Genomic DNA, 19,484 nt, shown 5'->3' with positions numbered 1-19,484 from the left:
CCATCTGAGGAACCTAAACATGCTCAAGTCCGTGGGACCTGATGAAATGCACACCAGGGTCCTGAGGGAACTGGCTGATGTAGTCACTAAGCCACTCTCCAACACATTTGAAAAGTCATGGCAGTGAGGCAAAGTCCCCAGTGACAGGAAAAAGGGAAACATCACATCCATTTTCAAAAAGGGTAAAAAGGAGGGCCCTGGGAACTACCAACCAGTCAGCCTCACCTCTATGCCCAGTAAGATTATGAAACAGATCCTCCTGGAAAAATGTCAGAACATATGGAAGGCAGGGAGGTGATTAGAGACAGCCAATGGCTTCACCAAAAGCAAATTGTGCGTGACTAATCCAGCGGCCTTCTACAATGGAGTAACTGCATTGGTGGATAATGGAAGAGCAACACATGTCAACACCTGGGTTGGGGCAATCCTCCGTATCAATAAAGGCTGGGGGATGAATGGATTGAGAGCAGCCCTGTGGAGAAGGATTTGGGGATAACTGTCAACAAAAAATTAGATACAAGTCAGCAATATGTGCTTGTAGCCCAGAAAGCCAATTGTATCCTGGGCTGCATCCAAAGCAGTGTGGCCAGCAGGTCGAGGGAAGGGACTGTGCCCCTCTACTCTGCTCTCCTGAGACCCCACCTGGAGCACTGTGTCCAGCTGTGGGGCCCACAGTGCAAGACAGACATGGAACTGTTGGAGTGGGTCCAGAGGAGGCCACAAAGATGATCAGAGGGCTGGAACGCCTTTCCTATGAAGAAAAGATGAGAGAGTTGGAGTTGTTCAGCCTGGAGAAGAGAAGGCTCCAGGGAGACCTTATTGTGGCCTTTCAGTACTTAAAGGGGGCTTAAAAGAAAGATGGGAACAGACTTTTTAGCAAGGCCTGTACTGATGGGACAAGGGCAATGTTTTAAAATTGAAAGAGGGTAGGTTTAGATTGGATGTAAGGAAGAAATGTTGTACAATGAGGGTGGTGAGACACTGGAACACGTTGCCCAGAGAAGCTGTGGATGCCCCATCCCTGTAAGTGTTCAAGGCCAGGCTCGATGGGGCTTTGAGCAACCTGGTCTAGTGGAAGGTATCCCTGCCCATGGCAGGCGGGTTGGAACTAGATGATCTTTAAGGTCCCTTCTAACCCAAACCATTCCATGATTCTGTAAAAAAATAAAATTCTGATGACTATGCCTCCAGCATCACAGAATTAAGGGTAAATATAAATTTATTAGCATCTTTTGCAGAGTAGTACTGTGCAATCACAATTCTAATGACAGTAGGGCAGAACATTATAGAAAAGACCCTTATGGGACTGGTTGTCAGTCAGGGAGAACACTGAACAACTGTTGTATGTATGCAGCTAGAGAAGCTCCACAATACCTTAGTTTGTAAGTTCTTCAAGCTAAAGGCTGCTTTATTTAAACATTCTTTCAGATGCCTGTCCTAATAATAATAATCATAATCTTAATAGTAGAGCTTTGGAAGACTATTGACTAACAAACTAGACATTTATATTTGAAAGACACAATGATTTTATTAAAATAATTTCATGGATTCATTAATACAACTGGTTTTGAAGCACCTGAGTTAAAGACACAAAGTGTGAAACTTCATGAGGAACAAATTATTCATTTTTGCTGGCAAACAACTGAACTTTACATTCCATTTCTTGGGTATCTCAAAGCTAAGCTCAGAGGCAGCTGATATTTAATCTGCCTATTTCTTACATAAGATTAAATTATGAACTAATAAAACACCCAAATTATGTTATTGTACTATAGGATGCTCCTACTGAGTTTTATATAGCTTTAATTTTACACAGTACACCAACACAGCCTTGCACTTTGATCTTACCGTCCAACCACAAATTCACCTACCACCCCCATTAAGCACCACTGTTCCACTGGAAGTGGAATACAACCTAAACTGTCTTTCCTGCATACTGTCTGCTCTGAGATTGCAGTATTCCACTCATTGTCTGTCTTCCACCAATTTTTCATCCTGGATGTTTTAGCTATACACTCTATATACATCTAGATAAAATTCTTACTTAAAAGTTCTGGTTCCACTATTCATTCTTCTTAAAACCTTAGCTCACCTTAAGATCCCTACTTTGGGACCGGAGAAGGTCTTGGATGTATCCTTTGGGATCTTTGGAGAAACTCAGCATGAAATCACGTTGTATTTTTAACTGATTTATGGATTCGATTGTCTCATGAATCTGACAGAAAAAAACCAAAGCAGATGTTACTTAATCCCTCCCATGCTCCAAGTGACCCTGAGGTCAACCCCATTAGCATCTTTGTGCTTCTTGTAATGTGCAAAGGTGACAATTCTACACCGCAGACTTGTGCAGGTTCCCATGGCTTTTTCCCTTCAAAGAGGGAGTTAACCACAATCCTGCAATTACATTTTGGTTTCACTTGTACTGCAATACAAGTATGTACAGGATTCTTCTCCACTTCCTGCGTTGAACTGCTGGATGGCATGCTATATACAAAACTGAAGAGCTAAGTCATGTCACTGTAAAATGTAATAATTTCCTGTGTGTAATCAGTCTTTCTGCCAAGTCTGTGATTTTTCCGGAAAGGTGCTATATAAATATGTCTTTAAACAGTGCCCAATGCAAGAAAGCAGTTATTCTCCTGGTTAATCATCATCCTATATTCAATACCCTGCTGTGATCCTTAAAATTTCTAGTGATTGCCTTATCAAGTCCATGTTAAATAAACTCACATAACAGCCATGACTTCTAGACTTTTTCTTAAGAGAAAGCCTACTAAAGTCACAATGGCTGCAAAGAGAAGAGTGTGAACAGGGAGAAATCAGGAGTGTGGAAGTTTTATAGAAAATTAGTCATATATTAGAGAATACATGAGAAATACTATGAAAGAAATGAGTATTAACATGCAGGGAACAACAAAGACTCCAAAGAGAAGTCAAGGTCCTATAATCATCCTGGATAACAAAATCAGGTATGATCAATGGGAGGACAGTTAATGAATCATTTGGACATACACACAGAAAAGCAAACTTTTGCTACCCTGTTCCTCTAAATTTCTAGTTTGAGATTGTAAACCTATCTTGTTTAATTTCATGTATACATGTATTTTGCCAAAACAGCTAATGTGGCCAGGCACGTGGGAGAAAATAATCCTCCCTTGATCTGGCTATGCCATCAAGGCCACCACTGTAGGTACAACAATATCGTATGTTAACAGAAGAGAGCAGCTGTCAACTTAAAATCATTCCTTATTTGGGAAAAGTATGTAGCCATGCTGAAAAGAAATCTGTTGGGATGCACTGAGTTTCCACTAGAGGACTCTGTGGCAGCATAGCAATAAATGGTACAGATGATAATAGCGCAGCAGTCAATGCCTCTTTACCCAGAAGTGACTTCAGTAACTTTACTAATCACAGCTTGCCCTCTGCTGTAGCAAATGCTCAAAAAAAGAGGTGATACAGACATGGGAAAAGGTGAGCTGTACTGGAAACAGAACAATCCTATGCATGCTGCATGCAAGCTTATATAGGCTGGGAACCAAGTGGCTAAGCAGCTGCCCTGCTGAGAAGGACCTTTCTCGAGAGCCGTAAAACAAAAGATGCCTCAACAGATACCACAATCCATAGGATTGCTAGTGTCCAAACCCCCTTTAAAATCACATGAAGACCACAGTTTAACATATTTGTTTGTATTAGAGGTAAACAAACAGAAACCGGGCCTGACTGTATGTCACATAAATCATCTCTGGTCCACGATGTCACACCTCTTCTTCCCTTGCTCTGAGAAGCCACTTTTGTTTATACCCTACCAAGCTAAATCAGCCATTTACACATGTGCCAAAGGCTGGCTAACAGTCCCCGTGACATGAACCCCTAATGCAGTCTGCAGAGCTCACCACTGCTATAAGACAGATACTATTATTTGAAGTGCGCATGATCCTCTTTCAATAACACTGAAAACAAGTCTGCCAAACTGCTCCAAGTGATTTTTCTGCCATGCATTTTCCATATTTGCACCTGTGGCAGAGAGCTGTTGTGCAACCGTGCATGCCTAAAACACATCTGGAGTATGAGATTCTCTTAGCTTTGCCTTATAGCAATTTAGCAAGATACCATGACTTCTCAATAAAAAGTCACAGTCAAACAGTTCAGATAATTCTTGACTGCCAGGGGACTCATTATACAATGGAGCACAAGTCTGTGAAACTCTGCTTCTACCACCTGGACAACTGTGTCAGGCCCTGGATCAAACCCTAAGCAGGAATGCCACTCACCCCTCTGTATTCCCATTCCATGCGGCTGATGAAAGCACATCCAATTGAGAAGTCCCTGTCTCATGACATTACTGTCTTTGACGTGTGACACCAAACCCACATGAAGGTACACAATGAGTATATATGCCATGTGATACTTTACTCCTGGGCTAGTACCTTGTTGTCCAATGCTGTAATCTCCTGTTGGTTAGCTGTTGAGAGAAGAAAACTACTCATCTGTCCCTTTAATGGGTCTTCAACTTCTACATCTATGTCATAACAAGCCGTCTTCTTCTGATCATTGGGGTCAACACTATGGAGAGTAAAACAGAAGATCATAAGAACTGCCATAATGAATCAGAATAAATATCCATCCAGCCCAGAATACACAATTCGATAAACCCTGTTGCAGATGCTGTAAGAAGAGTTTAATAGGGTATCTTTATACATTTGTATATCCTAGTACATCCTCTCATCTTTCATCAGTCAGAAATTGGAGACTTTTTGAGCTGGAGCTTTTGTCCAGACCATCAACTTTAATAGCTACTAATGGACATAGTCTTCATTAAATTGCCTAACATCTTCCTGAGATCCGTTATAACTCTGGCCTCCAAAGCAATCCCCAGCGGCCTGGTCGCTGCTTGACTGTATCTTTTTTGAGATAGGGTAAGTAGAACTGTACACTACCATTCTGGATGGAGCACATAATGACATTTTATTTGGTTCTCGATTCCTTCTCTAATAATTCCTACCACTGTAATTGTTTTGGCAGCTATGCAGCATTGTAATGATTCCCAGCTACTTCTTAAGAGGTAGCAGTGAATTTGGGGACCACCACTTTGTTTGTAAAGTTGCCTGCTTAATTCTTCAAAGAATATAACCAGTCATGCCTTCCTGTTACAGAAGTCATATTGATTCTTCCCCAATAGATCACATGTCTGTTAAGACCATTCTCTACTACAGTTAGTACCAATTGGCTTCCAATATCCAGGATTGGTCCCGGTATGTTTTTGGCATCACATTAACTACTTACCACCCCGCTGGTACTGAAGGAGATTTCAGTAATAGGTAACACATTGTAGAGAATCATAGCATCATTTAAGTTGGAAAAGACCTTTAAGATCATCGAGTCCAACCATAAATGTAGCACTGTCAAGTCCACCACTAATCCATGTCCTTAAGCACCATGTCTACATGTCTTTTAAATACCTCCAGGGATGGTGACGCAACCCCTTCCCTAGACACCCTGTTCCAGTGCTTGAGAACCCTTTCAGCAACAAAATTTTTCCTAATATCCAACCTAAATCTCCCTTGCCGCAACTTGAGGCCATTTCTTCTCGTCCTATCGCTTGTTACTTGGGAGAAGAGATGGACACTCACCTCACTACAACCCCCCTTCAGGTAGCTGTAGAGAGCGATAAGGTCTCCCCTCAGCCTCCTTTTCTCCAGACTAAACAGCCCCAGCTCCCTCAGCCGCTCCTCCTAAGACTTGTGCTCCAGGCCCCTCACCAACTTGGTTGCCCTTCTCTGGACATGCTCCAGCACCTCAATGTCTGTCTTGTAGTGAGGGGCCCAAAACTGAACGCAGTATTCAAGGTGTGGTCTCACCAGTGCCAAGTACAAAGGGACAGTAGTTGGTAGTTAAGCAATTTTATGAGAGTCCTGCATGAAAAACCATTTACAACTCCTCATTTAGTGTGTGTTAAATTTATTTCTATTCGATATCTTGGTGTGAAAAAGTTTTTCAGAGACGCTCTTTCCACCTGCCCTCCAAAACCCAAACTGCACAGGTATGGGACCTTCCCTAATCTCTAAAGTCAACATTGATTGGAAGAATGAGTTTATTTTCTTATCTGACTTTAAGCAGCTGACTTCCAACAACAGGCTTTTTAAACTTCATTAATTTCTCAGTTTCAGTAGTAGGCTTCCTACTTCCAATATATTTAAACCAATCTTACTATTTTCTTTTTCATCTTTAACTCTTTGGCTTGTCCTATCCTAAATTTATATTTAATTTGGGGGGGTTTAGACTTAACATTTACTTTCTCTTTATCTTTAGACTAAAGTTTCTTAGCAAGAAAACAGTTTTTCAGCCCAGTAGTTGGTAAATCAGACTTCAGTCATTGTCACTTGTAATATAAAAATACTGGCTTCTCAACACTATTTTAAAAATGTCTAGGTTGTGTGCATGTGCTGCAGGTAGTAAAAAAATTGGCTCAGGATCTCATTGAGCTTGTTAGACTTGGGGGAGCAGAAGAACTTCCATGGATGGATTTGCTTTAGGAGTGTTGCAAGCAGGTGGAGGGAGGTGATCCTTCTCTATACTCAGCACTGGTGAGGCCACACTGGGAGTACTGTGTTCAGCGCTGGGCTTCCCAGTACAAGAGAGGTATGGACCTACTGGAGAGAGCTCTGCAAAGGTCCGTGAAGATGACTAAGGCATTGGAGCACCTCACACCTGAGGAAAGGCTGAGAGATCTGGGACTTTTCAGCCTACAGAACAAAAGGCTTTAGGGGGGAGGGAGAAGGAACTCAGCAATAACTGAAGGGAGAGTTTAAAGAAGATGGAGCCAGGCTCTTTTCAGTGGTACCAAGTGAGAGGACAATAGGCAATGGGTGAAACTGAAACACAGGAGGCTCTGTCTGGATACCAGGAAACACTTTTTTACTTTAAGGGTGACCAAGCACCGGCACAGGTTTCTCAGAGAGGTTATGGAGTCTCCCACGTTGGAGATATTCAAAAGCTGCCTGGACACAGTCCTGGCCAACCAGCTACAGGTGACTCTGCTTGAGCACAAGGAGGGCATTTGATCAGATGATCTCCAGAGGTCCCTTCCAACCTCAAGCATTCTGAGATTTTGTGATGCTGTGGCCTTCTGCAAGTGAATCAGCAGCAGAAGGAAGACTAAGGAAAACCTGGGTCTGGGTCTGGTTCCGCCGCTGATGTCGAAAGCCATGAAGGCTGTGGCACTCAGCATTGTCTTTGCCTCCATTATGTGAAGAAAAGTGAAGAAAAGACAGAGCCAGCCTCCTCTTGGAGGTGCACAACAACAAGATGAGAGGCAACAGAAACTCACTGCAATGTGGGCAGTTGACTCAGTATAAGGAACTTTTTTTAAAAAAAAAACCAAACAAACCATGATGGTACCAAAACGTTGGAACAGGCTGCCAAAAGGTGCTGTGGGATGTCCATCCTTGGCTGGAGGTAGTCAGAACCTGACTGGACAAGGTCCTGAGCAACCTGCTGTAATTTGAACCTGTTTTGTGAAACAGTTGGTCTGCATGACTTGCAAAGGTCCTTCTGATCCAAACTATTTTGTGATTACTGAGGCTTAAACAGCTGTCTACCCAAATCATGGTTTTGCCAGATATTCAGTGAATCCTTTGTGTTGTTTGAGGACTAAGAGGTCACTTTCAGCCTGTATGTTACAGAGACTAAATTACAGTTAATTTTAATTTTGTTTCTGCAGGTGCAAATACATGTTGTATGTACTGCACGTGTTGCAAGTAAAACGTACAAGTAATATATTTAAATTATGAGCACATATGCAAACAAGGCTTACAACTCCTTAGGAGGGTTACAAAGGAATCAGCAGAATGCTAGTCTGTCTAATATCCTCTAAGTATATTTAAGGATATCTCCAAATCAAAAACTGTGGAGGACATTAACACTGACCAAAAGTAAATGAGAACAGAGCAGCCATACAGCAACAGGGACTCTCCATAAAGCTCGGCTACTCAAGCAAACTTTTTTTATACAGCCAGATGGAGCCCAGTAATGACATTCACCCTTCCAGAACACTGGCTAACTAACCTTAACACCTCTGAAAACAAGAAATTAAGATCTACACTTCATCTTTGTCCTTCCCTTACTTCAGACCTGGCACGAGCCACCAGGAAGGGCTAATCTGTCATTACCAAACAAACAAACAAACAAGTCATGGATAATCCAATCCACCTTTTGAAATCCTCCGTTCAAAACAGGTTAATGGTAGTACTGTAACAGATGAAGTATCTAAGGCTATGGGAGAGGTAAGGTTGAGAGACAGAGAAATCTTTTGCTTGGCCAATAGCATGGCTGGAGAAGAACAATTCTGGAAGAGGCGGCCTTCCTTCACATTTGAGGCTACCATTTCATACCTGAGAGTAGCAGATTCCGCTCAAAACACTGATCAAGATCAGCTGCAGGTTTCTGTCAAAACGGCTAGAGTACCTCATGTAGAAAGTACACTGACTTTAAGCCAACTGCAAGGTCCGGGGTGGTACAAAGTCAAACTAGTAAAACTTGGTAACATATTTGAATTGTCACAGGGAGTTAATGCTAGAGCTGATATATGCTCATTACATTTCTGCTTCTGTATTTGCAGCTGAAAGCAACATTTATCTTACCCTTGAACAATGGTGTGAAATAGAAGCGTCCATCTTCAGATCAAGTACATACAGGAAACAACTGCTCTGAGTGTGCGATAACCTAGTTATCTGCTAGATGATTTGAGAAAAGGATGGTCACCATCTATGAAACAGAAGCAATATTACTATGGAAAGAGGTGACTGGTTGTTGTTCTGGCAAAACAGAAACCTTGAGGAACACTGCTAGTAGGAAACAGAAACAGGAGTACCGTAATGCCTGTGCCTCTGCTAAATTCAATACAAAAGTAATAGGTTGATGTTGTCAGGCCTATACTCTATAGGACACGTACCAGCTCCTCCTGGTCTTGACAAATACTATATTAGAAAGTACAAGAGAGGCAGAAATAAGAACGAACTGTTGCTTGTGCTCTGTCAACTTCATCTGCTTCAAGCATGTCTGAATCACTGCTTTCCAAGACAGACTCTCATACTGCCAGATTCCTCGGTTAGAAATGTACTGCGCTCATCTGCAGAAAAACTAATTTTGCTGTGTCATGACCACTGTATTGGGCAACTCAGGTAACACTTTGGAGCAATAACTGTCCTTCTCCCTGTGTTTATTTACTGTTCCATTAATCTTACCCATAAATTTTACCATCAGATTTCACATATTACGCATGACACTGGGGAAAAAAAAAAAAAAGCTACACCGTGCCGGGCCGAGAACTGATCTTTCTGGTCCCACTAGAACTGACCCACTCACTGATATGTCTCCAAATTGACAGTGCGGGACTTTTTCATTTAAGGTAACCAATAAACTCACTCATACTGTAAGATTTTTAATTGAGTTGTCATTGATAACAGATCACATGACTTGAAGAAATCCAATAGTATCAACACAATTTCTGTTATCAAAGAATCCTGTGATCTCCTCAGAAGAAGGCAGGCTTGTTGAACAAGATTTAATTTTTACAAAGCTGCACGTGGCTTTATGAAGCATTGAAGTGCTCAGAGGTCTTCACTCCAGCAGAGGCACAAGGATCCCCTCAAATAATGTAAAACTTAACACAGAGATCAAGAGAAGCCCAGGCAGGGAACAAAAAGATCCCTCCTCATCTAGAGAGCAGGAAAACCTTCCAGAGGGGAAGAGAGATTCCCCAACGCTGAATTTATATTTTGCTGTCTGCCTGTCACCAAGAAAAGGAAGGGCTATGAGTGACCCTAACTGTCACTAACTGGCAGCTGTCAAGCAGAGAGGAGAACATCAGGAAAATTTTGTTTAATCAACAGAAGTGCATTCTCCCCTCCTTCTCTGCACCTGCAGCAGAGAGTAATCTCACCCAGCAATCCTCAGTGCAGAGGGGAATCCCCAGTCTTCACTTCCCAACCCTCAAAAAATCATGTTCTAATTCAAAAACTTTTTCCCTCTCTTTTTACTTTGACGTCCCACTAACTCCTAGTCCTATCCCTCACTTAGCCCCAACTTCATCGTAACCACCATCATTCTAATAATGCAATTGTGTTGGGGAGTGGTGCATTTCTAAATTTATTTAGAATCTTTATTCTGGCTATCTCATTACCAAATAAATATTAGCAATATTACTACCTCAACAACCCTGTTGCATTTTTTTTCTTTTTCAAAAAGGGCAGGTGGTTGGTGTCTGCAGAGTGGTTCTAAAATACTATTATTTGTAGAATGAGTTTAGAATACCTCATGTTTTAGTCTCTCTGCACATACTTTAAAACTAGAATGAATAATTGTGATCTAGTTGACCTTCTTGTAAAAGGCAGGCTTGAGGATTTATCTGAATTAAGAGCACATATATTTAAATCACTAGTGATGACAAATTCCCTGTAGCAGTGTGCTGGTTTTGGCTGGGGTAGAGTTAATTGTCCTCATAGTAGTTAGTATGGGGCTGTGTTTTGGATTTGTGCTGGAAACAGTGTTGGTAAGTTGGTTACTGCCGAGCAGTGCTTGCACAGAGTCAAGGGCTGTTCTGCTTCTCACCCCACTCCACCAGCGAGGAGGCTGGGGGGGCACAAGAAGTTGGGAGGGGACACAGCCAGGACAGCTGACCCCAAATGACCCAAGGGCTATTCCAGATCATATGATGTCATGCTCTGCCATAAACTACAGGGCAGGCACTGCTCAGGGACTTGCTGCACATCAGTCAGTTGATGGTGAACAATTGTTTTCATTTGCATCACTTGTCTTTCTTGGGTTTTATTTCCCTCTCCTTGTTATTTTCCTTTTCATTACAATACTAATACTAATAATTATTATTAGTATTGTTGTTGTTGTTATTATTATTATTAAATCATTAAACTGTTTTTATCTCAACCCATGAGTTTTCTCACTTTCACCCTTCCGATTCTCTCCCCCATCCCACGGAGGCAGGGGGTGGGGGTAGTGAGCGAGCGGCTGGGTGGGTCTCAGTTGCCGGCTGGGGTTAAACCATGACAAACAGTTGGCAAATTGTTTCCATGGTTGACTACATTCACTCTGAAAAACTTAATGCAGGGGGGCAGGGCAGAGGGTCTGTGAGAGTCTGTTTAAAGCTCAACTGGACTAGGCCCCTAAGTATCCTGATACAATTTGAACCCGCTTTGAGTTGGGATGGGGGGGGAGAGCTCTAGATGACCACCAGCGATCCCTTCTACTGTACATTATTCTGCGATTTTATGGGTCTGAAAATTACTTACTTCTTTTAAATTCAATGCCAGACTTCCAGATTTATTTTAGCTTAGCTTGAGACTGTAAAGACTCTATTGAGAAAGTATTCCCTATTCTCAGGAAATTAATACTTCCCCCTTCCGCAGCCTTGTGTCAGTGCAGTGTAATGCTGACAGGTGCTGTGTGGTGCACACAGTGTTATCAGAGAATACTACTATACACAAGGTCCTGCTCTTTAGCTTGTATCTCACAGAAAACATAGTGCCTCTAGAACCTCTTTGCCAATTCTCTGCCCCTGGAAACATAACCATCAGTTCCTCGTCATTTTTCTCCAAGACAATGACTATGTACCTCTGCGGACCTCAGCTTTTTTTGGTCCATCAAACAGGTCACTGTGTTGTCTTCAATGACGGTACGTACACAGCTATCAATCTGCATGGTAGTCAAGCTGCTTTTTCATTAGTCTGTTTTATATATTCAAATTAATCAAAAAGCAAATTTTATTTTGATAGCCTACGTAATATTTAAACTTCTTATCATATATATTACAGATTTAAAATAAAGAACCCAATTTTAAGCATATTGAGAAATATTTGTTGTCAATATTCTGTAGGAAACAAAATCACTATGCTTAGTATTAACAATCATGTTTAAACACCCAGAATCAGTGTTTTGACCAAGACCACAAAGGAACTTGGGAAAGACTGAAATACCTTAACAGCAAGGTTGCAACCCCCAAAAGTCTCTTCATCCCCCCTGCCACACACACAGTTGTCACTTAAATGTGGAATGTGCTGGAAGTGCCCTAGATAGCTGAAAGTTGTATTTCATCTACTATGCCAGAAATACATCTGTTTTGACAAGGATGCCAGAAGCTCAGTATCTTGGTCACAATGACCTTCTCTTTTATTGTAAATCTTTTGAGATCTAACTAGTTGGCATTCTTAGAATAAGACTAACACCCAGATAGCTGACCCAATCCCAACAAAGCATGCATGGACTGGCCACTGTATTTGGAACTGTAATACTGTTGTACATTTCACATAATAACTCAGTGATTAGAATGACTGCCCATGACATACAATATCTTATTTCAATTCCTTTTTTTCCCCTCTAAGTGCATTCAAATTCTCATTCCTCTCCCCTTAGGAAAGAAACCTGACCAACTCCCTCAATGGTATCCTAGTAGGGATAAAAATAGGAAGTTGTTTTGCATACTCCTAGAGAATTGGTGCCATTCTACTGAAAATAATTCAGAATTATGTAGACCAGAATGACACAGAGAATGAACACACAAGTCCAAGGTACTCACCTGGAAGTTATAAAAACTGGGTTCTGGTCCCTGCTACTGTAGCTGTTTCTGTATTTTTATATAGTGAGTGTTTTGCACATGACAATGCTGAGCTGACTGACCAGCTTACCTGATGATATGGTTTATCACTATAGGGTCTGGTGGCAGCAGCAGGTTAGTGAGTCTCTGAGGAATCTCAGAAAACTTTAGCCGTGGACAGTCAAAGATCTGGAATACAATAAAGCATGTTATCCTTGTCCAAAACCTAACTTGCAATTAAATGAGAAAGGAAGAAATCAACAGTTCAAAAGTAAGATGATTTTGAAAGCTATAATTCTGGCTCCTTGCACAGAATAAACTTTTGGTCACTTTTGTCCCTGCAAATTGCTGCTGTACTTACAATCTGGGCTAGCTGACAGATGCATCAGCTGACGACAATTTCAGGTGTCCCACTTTTGGTTTAGCTGTTGAAGGGCACAGGCTACTTTAATGGGACATCAGGATGAACTGTATCAGTAATAGGAGAGAAGTGAATGCTTCCTCTCTCACTAAGGGTTTGCAGCAGCATCTCATAAAGAAAACAATTTATTTTTTTACTGGAGGAAATATAAAACTATTTCCACCTGTCAGAAGAGAGACACTACTTGTAGTATTGCATCTATAAACAGAAACAGGCTTTGCAGCTCTAGAGACAAAGGATGCAGGCAGGGTAGAAAAGAATGGACTATCAGGTTGTAGAACAGACATATGAAGTCAGACTGTTCAACTAGGATGCTGTGGTTCCTCAGACAGAGTATCTTCTGAAATCTGTAATTTTCCTTCTGGAGTGAGGGAATGTGGTAGCAGAAAAACCTAGAAGCCAGCTCTGGCTTTTGAAATACCTTTGGACGCTTTTTCTTTCTTTTGCTTGTAACACAGTGGATTTCAAATCTCCCAGCTTACATAAACAGTGTTTCTAAACAGAAAAGGATCCTTCTTCATGAACTCTAAAATCTGTCTAATTTGCTGGACTTATCTGCATCCAGGAATTCAGCCAGCTAGTTTCTAAAGAGCAAGGAGGTAACAAAATCTACTGAGTCTGCAACTCACTCTTTATTTCAGTTCTGAATTCTGACACTTGACAGAGACAACTGTGGAATTCCCACTCAAAATCTTTGCATACCAAGCTCCATCCAATCTGCAGTCACCGCTGGCTCAACACCCATGTCAAACTCCTATCGTGGATGCCCAAGAGATGAGAGCTTTAAGAAGGGGAAAGGGAGCAAGGGCACACAATAGTGAGAGAAGGGGTGGGAGACTGGAAACTAAGGCTGGATGGAATTTTCCTAAAGCGTCTAAACTTATAACTACTGGCTCTGAAAGCCTATATGGCTATAGTAATTCTGATGCGTGAGGTAACTCATTCAGTGATAATTTTTTAGTCTATACTGTATTGTGTCATTAGATATAACCATAAACACAAGAGTGCAGGGTTTAGAAATGCTGGCATACCAAATGAGAAGACTGGTATCTAAAAGCAAATGCTAGAGACACTGATGTGTTATGTTCTGCTCCCCTAAGTGATCCGTGCGCTTCCAGCTATGACCATGATTTTTTCCAGGAGTTACATGTCTAAAACTATATAGTCTACAGAAATATCATCACACTGGAAGGCATTTCTAACCCAATTCCTTTACCCTCCATATCTCAATCTTAGAGCATTAGGGTGAAAAACAAAAAAACTCATCATGAAATGTTTCATTTGATTTAATGGGATTCATTTTCCTAAGTACTAACATCAGTTTTGAAAGCAAAATTAGCTACTTATGATAATTTTGCCAGAGATGTAAGGAAAATGGAAACACTCAAATCAATCCCATTTATGATTTAAATCTATGCAAGCACTGCATTCTTATGAAAACTATTCCAGATTAGCCAGCTCTTGCAGGGATTGAGGTTCAGTATTCTAGAAAAGGAAATCTGCTACTTCTCAACTCTCTCATCTGACTAATCCTTGGAGGATGGGAAGACGACAATTGTCAGGTCTGATGGTATTCCTGAAGAGTTCTAACACAAAGGAGACCTATGAGGTAATAAGCCTCTGATGAGATACACAAAGAGAAGATGGCTTCAGCAAGTTCTTATTCTAGCAAAGTTCTTAAGCTGAAAATTAAAATAAATAAAAGTGAGAAGGCTCTCCTGCTTACCATAAGTAAGGTATGAACTGCTGTACTGGATCAGACAAAGGATCTACTACACATCTACCACACTATCCTGCCCTTGATAGTGGCCAAAAGAGGATACTAAAGGAAACATGTAAGAACAGGAGAAACATATACGGGTGCTTCCCCAAAAAACCTCTCCCAGTCTCCACAGTTTTGCAATTACCTTGCATTTACAATAGCCAAAGATTTTTTTTCCATTGCTTTGTCACTTCTGGAACCTATGTACACTTTTAGTATTTGTAATGTCCTATCACAAGGATTAATTTGCTACCTGCCAGTTTCAGCTGATGGCCTCTAATTATCTAATTATTTACCAAAATAAAAAATAATTACTTCTTGTTCACCTTTTCCATTCTGCTCATGATTTTTCAAATCTTTTTCACATTCCCTTTACCATTTCCTCTTTGGGCTGGCGCAAAGAAAACTGAGTCTAAATTGGCTATAGATAAATAGAGAATGGAAATCAAATCATCTAAGCAACAGAGCGAACAGCTTTGTAATTTTGCCAAAAATTTTTACAAGGTTTTAAGATGGAATTTTCACTATATATGAAAAAGACTGCATGCTGTAATTCTCAAAAAAAACCCCAAACAACCAAACAAGAGAGTGACTATATAATCCAGATCACTTTGATTCTATATTCCTATAACTACCCATGAATCTCACAATTCTTTTGTTGTTATTTTCAAATGTGGAAAAACCCAGTGCTGCCTTTAAGTTTATTTCAAGCATTGGTCACCTTAAACCATTGTAAAGCAAATTAATATAATAAAATAAAAGCTTAAAAAGAAAACTAGGACACAACTTTCATTGCAACATTTACTTTCAATGCTCACTGAAACATTATTCATTTATTATAACTGCCAGTACTTTCCCTAAACAGAAGTCTGTCACAAATCCTACCTTCAGGTACTTTCAAAATAAATTAGGTAAGCCTGAAGCTACAGAAAAACAAAGCAAATTAAGATAGTGATAGCTCAGATAACATTACCTTTACAAAATAAATATAATCATATTTACGGAAAAGGTGGAGATGCTTTTAAGTGACCTTCTTGGTTAATTCTAGAGGTCATTGTGAAAGACAAAAAGTCTTAACGTACTGCAGATCATTGAGGGCATTTTGTAATCTGAAGCAGACTTAGGAAAAGATAGCTTTTCTAGTTATATCTTCCATGTCTTCTGCCCTTCATAAACAGGGAAAGAAAAGGGAAGAAAACAGCTCTACATATGATTCAGCAATCAGAATCAGAAGATTATTTCATGTTTCTTAGTACAAAATGATCCATCAGGGGGGAAAAAACAGTAAATCAATACAGTGGAACAATTAAAGAAAGTCTTCCTTCCTGGAAAGGCCACAACTTATGTGGGAGCACTGAACCACCAGATGTGGTTTTTTGACAACACTGGCACATGGGGAGGGTGCTTATTATATTAGTTGTAGTGATTGTTGAAAGCCATTCAGTACTGAGGATACTACAAATCATATGGGGAAGATACAAATCAGCAAGATAAAAATCAGGAATTTTCATCCATTCAATCTGCTGATGGATATTATAGTTTGCCTCTAAAGAGCTACTGCGTCCAAAAAGGAGTTACCTGCTGGAAGTACTTGTCGCAGTTAATGTATTCCTTATCATGGGAGTCTTGCAGCTTATTTGTTTTGATGTACTGCCAGAGAGCCTGGATGATGGCTGATCGGGTCTGTGTGTGTATCCCCAGCAAACGGGCTAATCGCGGGTCCAGTTTAAACTGTGGAGGCTGTTAACAGAAAGAGAAAGAGATGGAGATGGCAACAGAGAGAAAAGCAGACAGATACACAAGTATGAAGTTTCAGCTTTAATTCTCAGGGGGCTCTGTTCCTCAGGAGAAGCACCCTATTCAATGGCAGAGATTGCAAAAATACAAGTTGCTCAGATGTGTACCACTGTCGGTGCTCTGGAAGAACTATCCAGGGTTTGAAAAGAATGAGGGATGCTCCACACGTGCTATGCACACAGACTATCTGTATCACGTGCTTTAGATAGTAACAACTTGCATGCAGACTCAGGAAAGAACTTTCCTTTTCAACATTGATGCATAATTTGACTTTAGAGAGTGGAAGAAGAAACAGAACGGCCCTTCCTCTGAACTACTGGAGGTTATCCACAGATACAGAGAATGAAGTCAGGATGATGCTTCTACTGTTGCTACTAACTGCTCAGCTGCCTCACATCAACAAAGTACCTTGGAACTCTGTTTTTCAGGCAGGTTCCCACCATTCTGCTGCATACCAGAAAATTTACCCAACCACAACTAGTCAATGGAATGTATTTCTTCTCCTGACCTCTGTGATACAACTCTTCAACTACCCTGTTCTGCATCTCTAGTAATATACATTCCTTGGATACTGTGGAATTTGGTGCCTCTTCAAGTGTGTACCCATACTCAAGTTTAATATTTGCCACATTATTAGGCAAGGATTACCCTGTTGGGTGCCAGGTCACCCAAAGCTAGCTTTATAACAAATCAAGGCTTAAGGATAAGAGAACACCTATTTTAAAGCATAAATTTATAATAATGGTGAGCATAACAAACATCATTAGATTGTCTTAACAATAAAGATTCTCACTGGTTATATCAGCATTTCAGTTAACTCATACGCTCCCTAAAATTAATAAATTTTTCTGTCTGTCAACATAAAATGTGAGTGTCTTTATCCTGGATAGATGCTATTTGCATGGAGGGGAAAGAGAATGGCACAGAATGAGTTCTTAAAGTTATACAATCAAAATGTGTCTGAGACTGAACTGCCATTGAAGAGGGAGATCCTGTCTCCTCTCAGCAGTGCATTTCTATCAATTTCTTAGGACAGCAACACTTCTTTCAGGGATGGTGTCAGTCAGGTTAGTGAGCTCCACAACTGCAAATCTCCATCATTTGTGCCAAGAGAATGGAGACTGTGGCAGTGCACACCCACAACTGAAATGAAAGTGGTCTTTTGGAGCCGTTTAGCTTTACAGCGGCTTAAACCAGTTTGAGACTGTGCCCAGGAACCTCTTTTATACTCTATCCCAAGGCAGAATAAACTAATTTTGCCTATTGTTTTTTTTGTTTCCTGTGACTGGGATCAGGGAACTGATTTGCAAGTAAGTTTTGTTAGCTTTCAAATGGATCAGTTCCCTGACTTGTTTGTGTTCAGTCCACAAATACTACTAGTACAACAGAACTAATCCTGACAAAAGAGAGGAAGCAGGAATGCCTAACAAGGCCTAAGAGTAATGGTAAATATAACCCTTGCAGGGCAATATTGCCTTATGCCAGATTAGGGTGACAATTTTACCAAAACTTAACAAACCACGAAAGCTGTGTAGTCTGCTCTGAAAAAAAGGCTGCCACAGCTACACAGCTAGTTCAGGTACCACTAGCAAAAGCCACTCCTTTGAATTTCTGTACAGGACCACACACATAACTCATGAGCAACTTATCTATTCTCTAAGAAGCCTGAGGTGGAAATGCATATTTTTTCTGCAGGTGGGCAATAAAAATACTAATTATCATAGTGCCAAGAATAATATTTTGGTAGGCTATAATAGAAACTTACTTGATGTGTCCCCTTTATATCTTAAATAATCTGTCAGTTTGGTATCATTCTAACCTCAATAGACTATGTGACATTCTGAGTCCAAGTATATTGTTTTTTGATGTATGTGACAGGATGAATTTGCTCTGTTGCACTATGTCCCAATGGCTGTATTTTCCACGCCAAAAGGAGTGCACTGACCTGGTAGTCCAACATGAGGAGTAATGTGCACCGCACGCTGACATCACCGGGTCTTTTCACCTGGAAGCCATCTGTCTCCTGGGTTGTGGGAGTTCTGTGCCACTGCCAAAGGAAAAAAACAAGTAAGACGGTCAATCTTTTTTTTCACTGATGTCCACAGAGGTGTATCTTGCACAGTAGGCCATGCAAGAATAAGACAAGTACAAGCCTTCTGAAGATCCTGCAATTAAAAAAAAACCAAACAACACAACAACACCCCCACCCCCCCCAGTCATTTCTTGCTCTGCCCTTACAATTCAGCTTTAGTGCACAATCTGTTCTACTGTTAGCATGCTTTACTTGTTAGGAAAAATGCACACAATTTTTTCATCATTTCATACATTCTGTTCTAAGGTGTGTACTACATCACTACCGCATCTATGTTTTTAGACTATATAGATTCTGTTAGGAAAACACTCTTAAAAAGAACGGAATTTTGAAAACTTTGAAAATACCTTAAATGAGATAATGAATGCAAGGTAACTTAAACAAGGTAGACAACAGGCACATAGCGGTTTATCTGTGCTAGTATCAGGTTTGTATGCAAAGGGTGCACGACCTTCTTACCTCCACAAGATGGTTGTCAGGTCCATAAAGATCTTTGTCCAGTTCAATAACCAAACTCTTAAAAAAAGATGAAAACTTTCGTTTCTGTTTGCTGAGCTGTACAATCAGAAGAAACAGAAATATTTAAGGCTGCATATATTAGCTTATGTTCTATGCTTCATTCTCAGGCTTTCTCTTTCTCTTGAACATTAATTCCCATATAGACCACAAGTGTGATCAATCTAATTGAGTTTTCCCTCTGACAAATGCAGGCTAAGATACAAAAATCTCAACAGTGGTGGAACAGTGCACACTTAAGGGAAGATTTCCCTGACTCTCTTAATGTTGTTGGAAAGGACTGGCTTTTAAG

The 19,484-nt window shown here is 40.6% G+C and overlaps 1 protein-coding gene across 11 annotated transcripts in view; it reads right to left on the bottom strand.

The window, feature by feature from the left end:
* The window catches only part of SMARCD3 (SWI/SNF related BAF chromatin remodeling complex subunit D3), a 118,716-nt gene that overhangs the window by 5,571 nt on the left and 93,661 nt on the right, over window positions 1–19,484 (bottom strand). For all 11 annotated transcript variants that reach the window (XM_069778552.1, XM_069778551.1, XM_069778550.1 and 8 more), the window contains 6 exons: window positions 19,136–19,231; window positions 18,530–18,631; window positions 16,366–16,527; window positions 12,696–12,793; window positions 4,428–4,563; window positions 2,093–2,215 (listed from right to left, as the gene is read on the bottom strand). In XM_069778552.1, coding sequence (XP_069634653.1) covers window positions 2,093–2,215; window positions 4,428–4,563; window positions 12,696–12,793; window positions 16,366–16,527; window positions 18,530–18,631; window positions 19,136–19,231 — 717 coding nt within the window. The remainder of the gene's footprint in view (window positions 1–2,092; window positions 2,216–4,427; window positions 4,564–12,695; window positions 12,794–16,365; window positions 16,528–18,529; window positions 18,632–19,135; window positions 19,232–19,484) is intronic.

This window comes from Haliaeetus albicilla, chromosome 2 (genome assembly GCF_947461875.1).
Source record: "Haliaeetus albicilla chromosome 2, bHalAlb1.1, whole genome shotgun sequence".
Taxonomy (NCBI): domain Eukaryota; kingdom Metazoa; phylum Chordata; class Aves; order Accipitriformes; family Accipitridae; genus Haliaeetus; species Haliaeetus albicilla.
The sequence above is the reverse complement of the archived record's forward strand: the minus strand, read 5'-3'. Positions and strand labels throughout refer to the sequence as shown.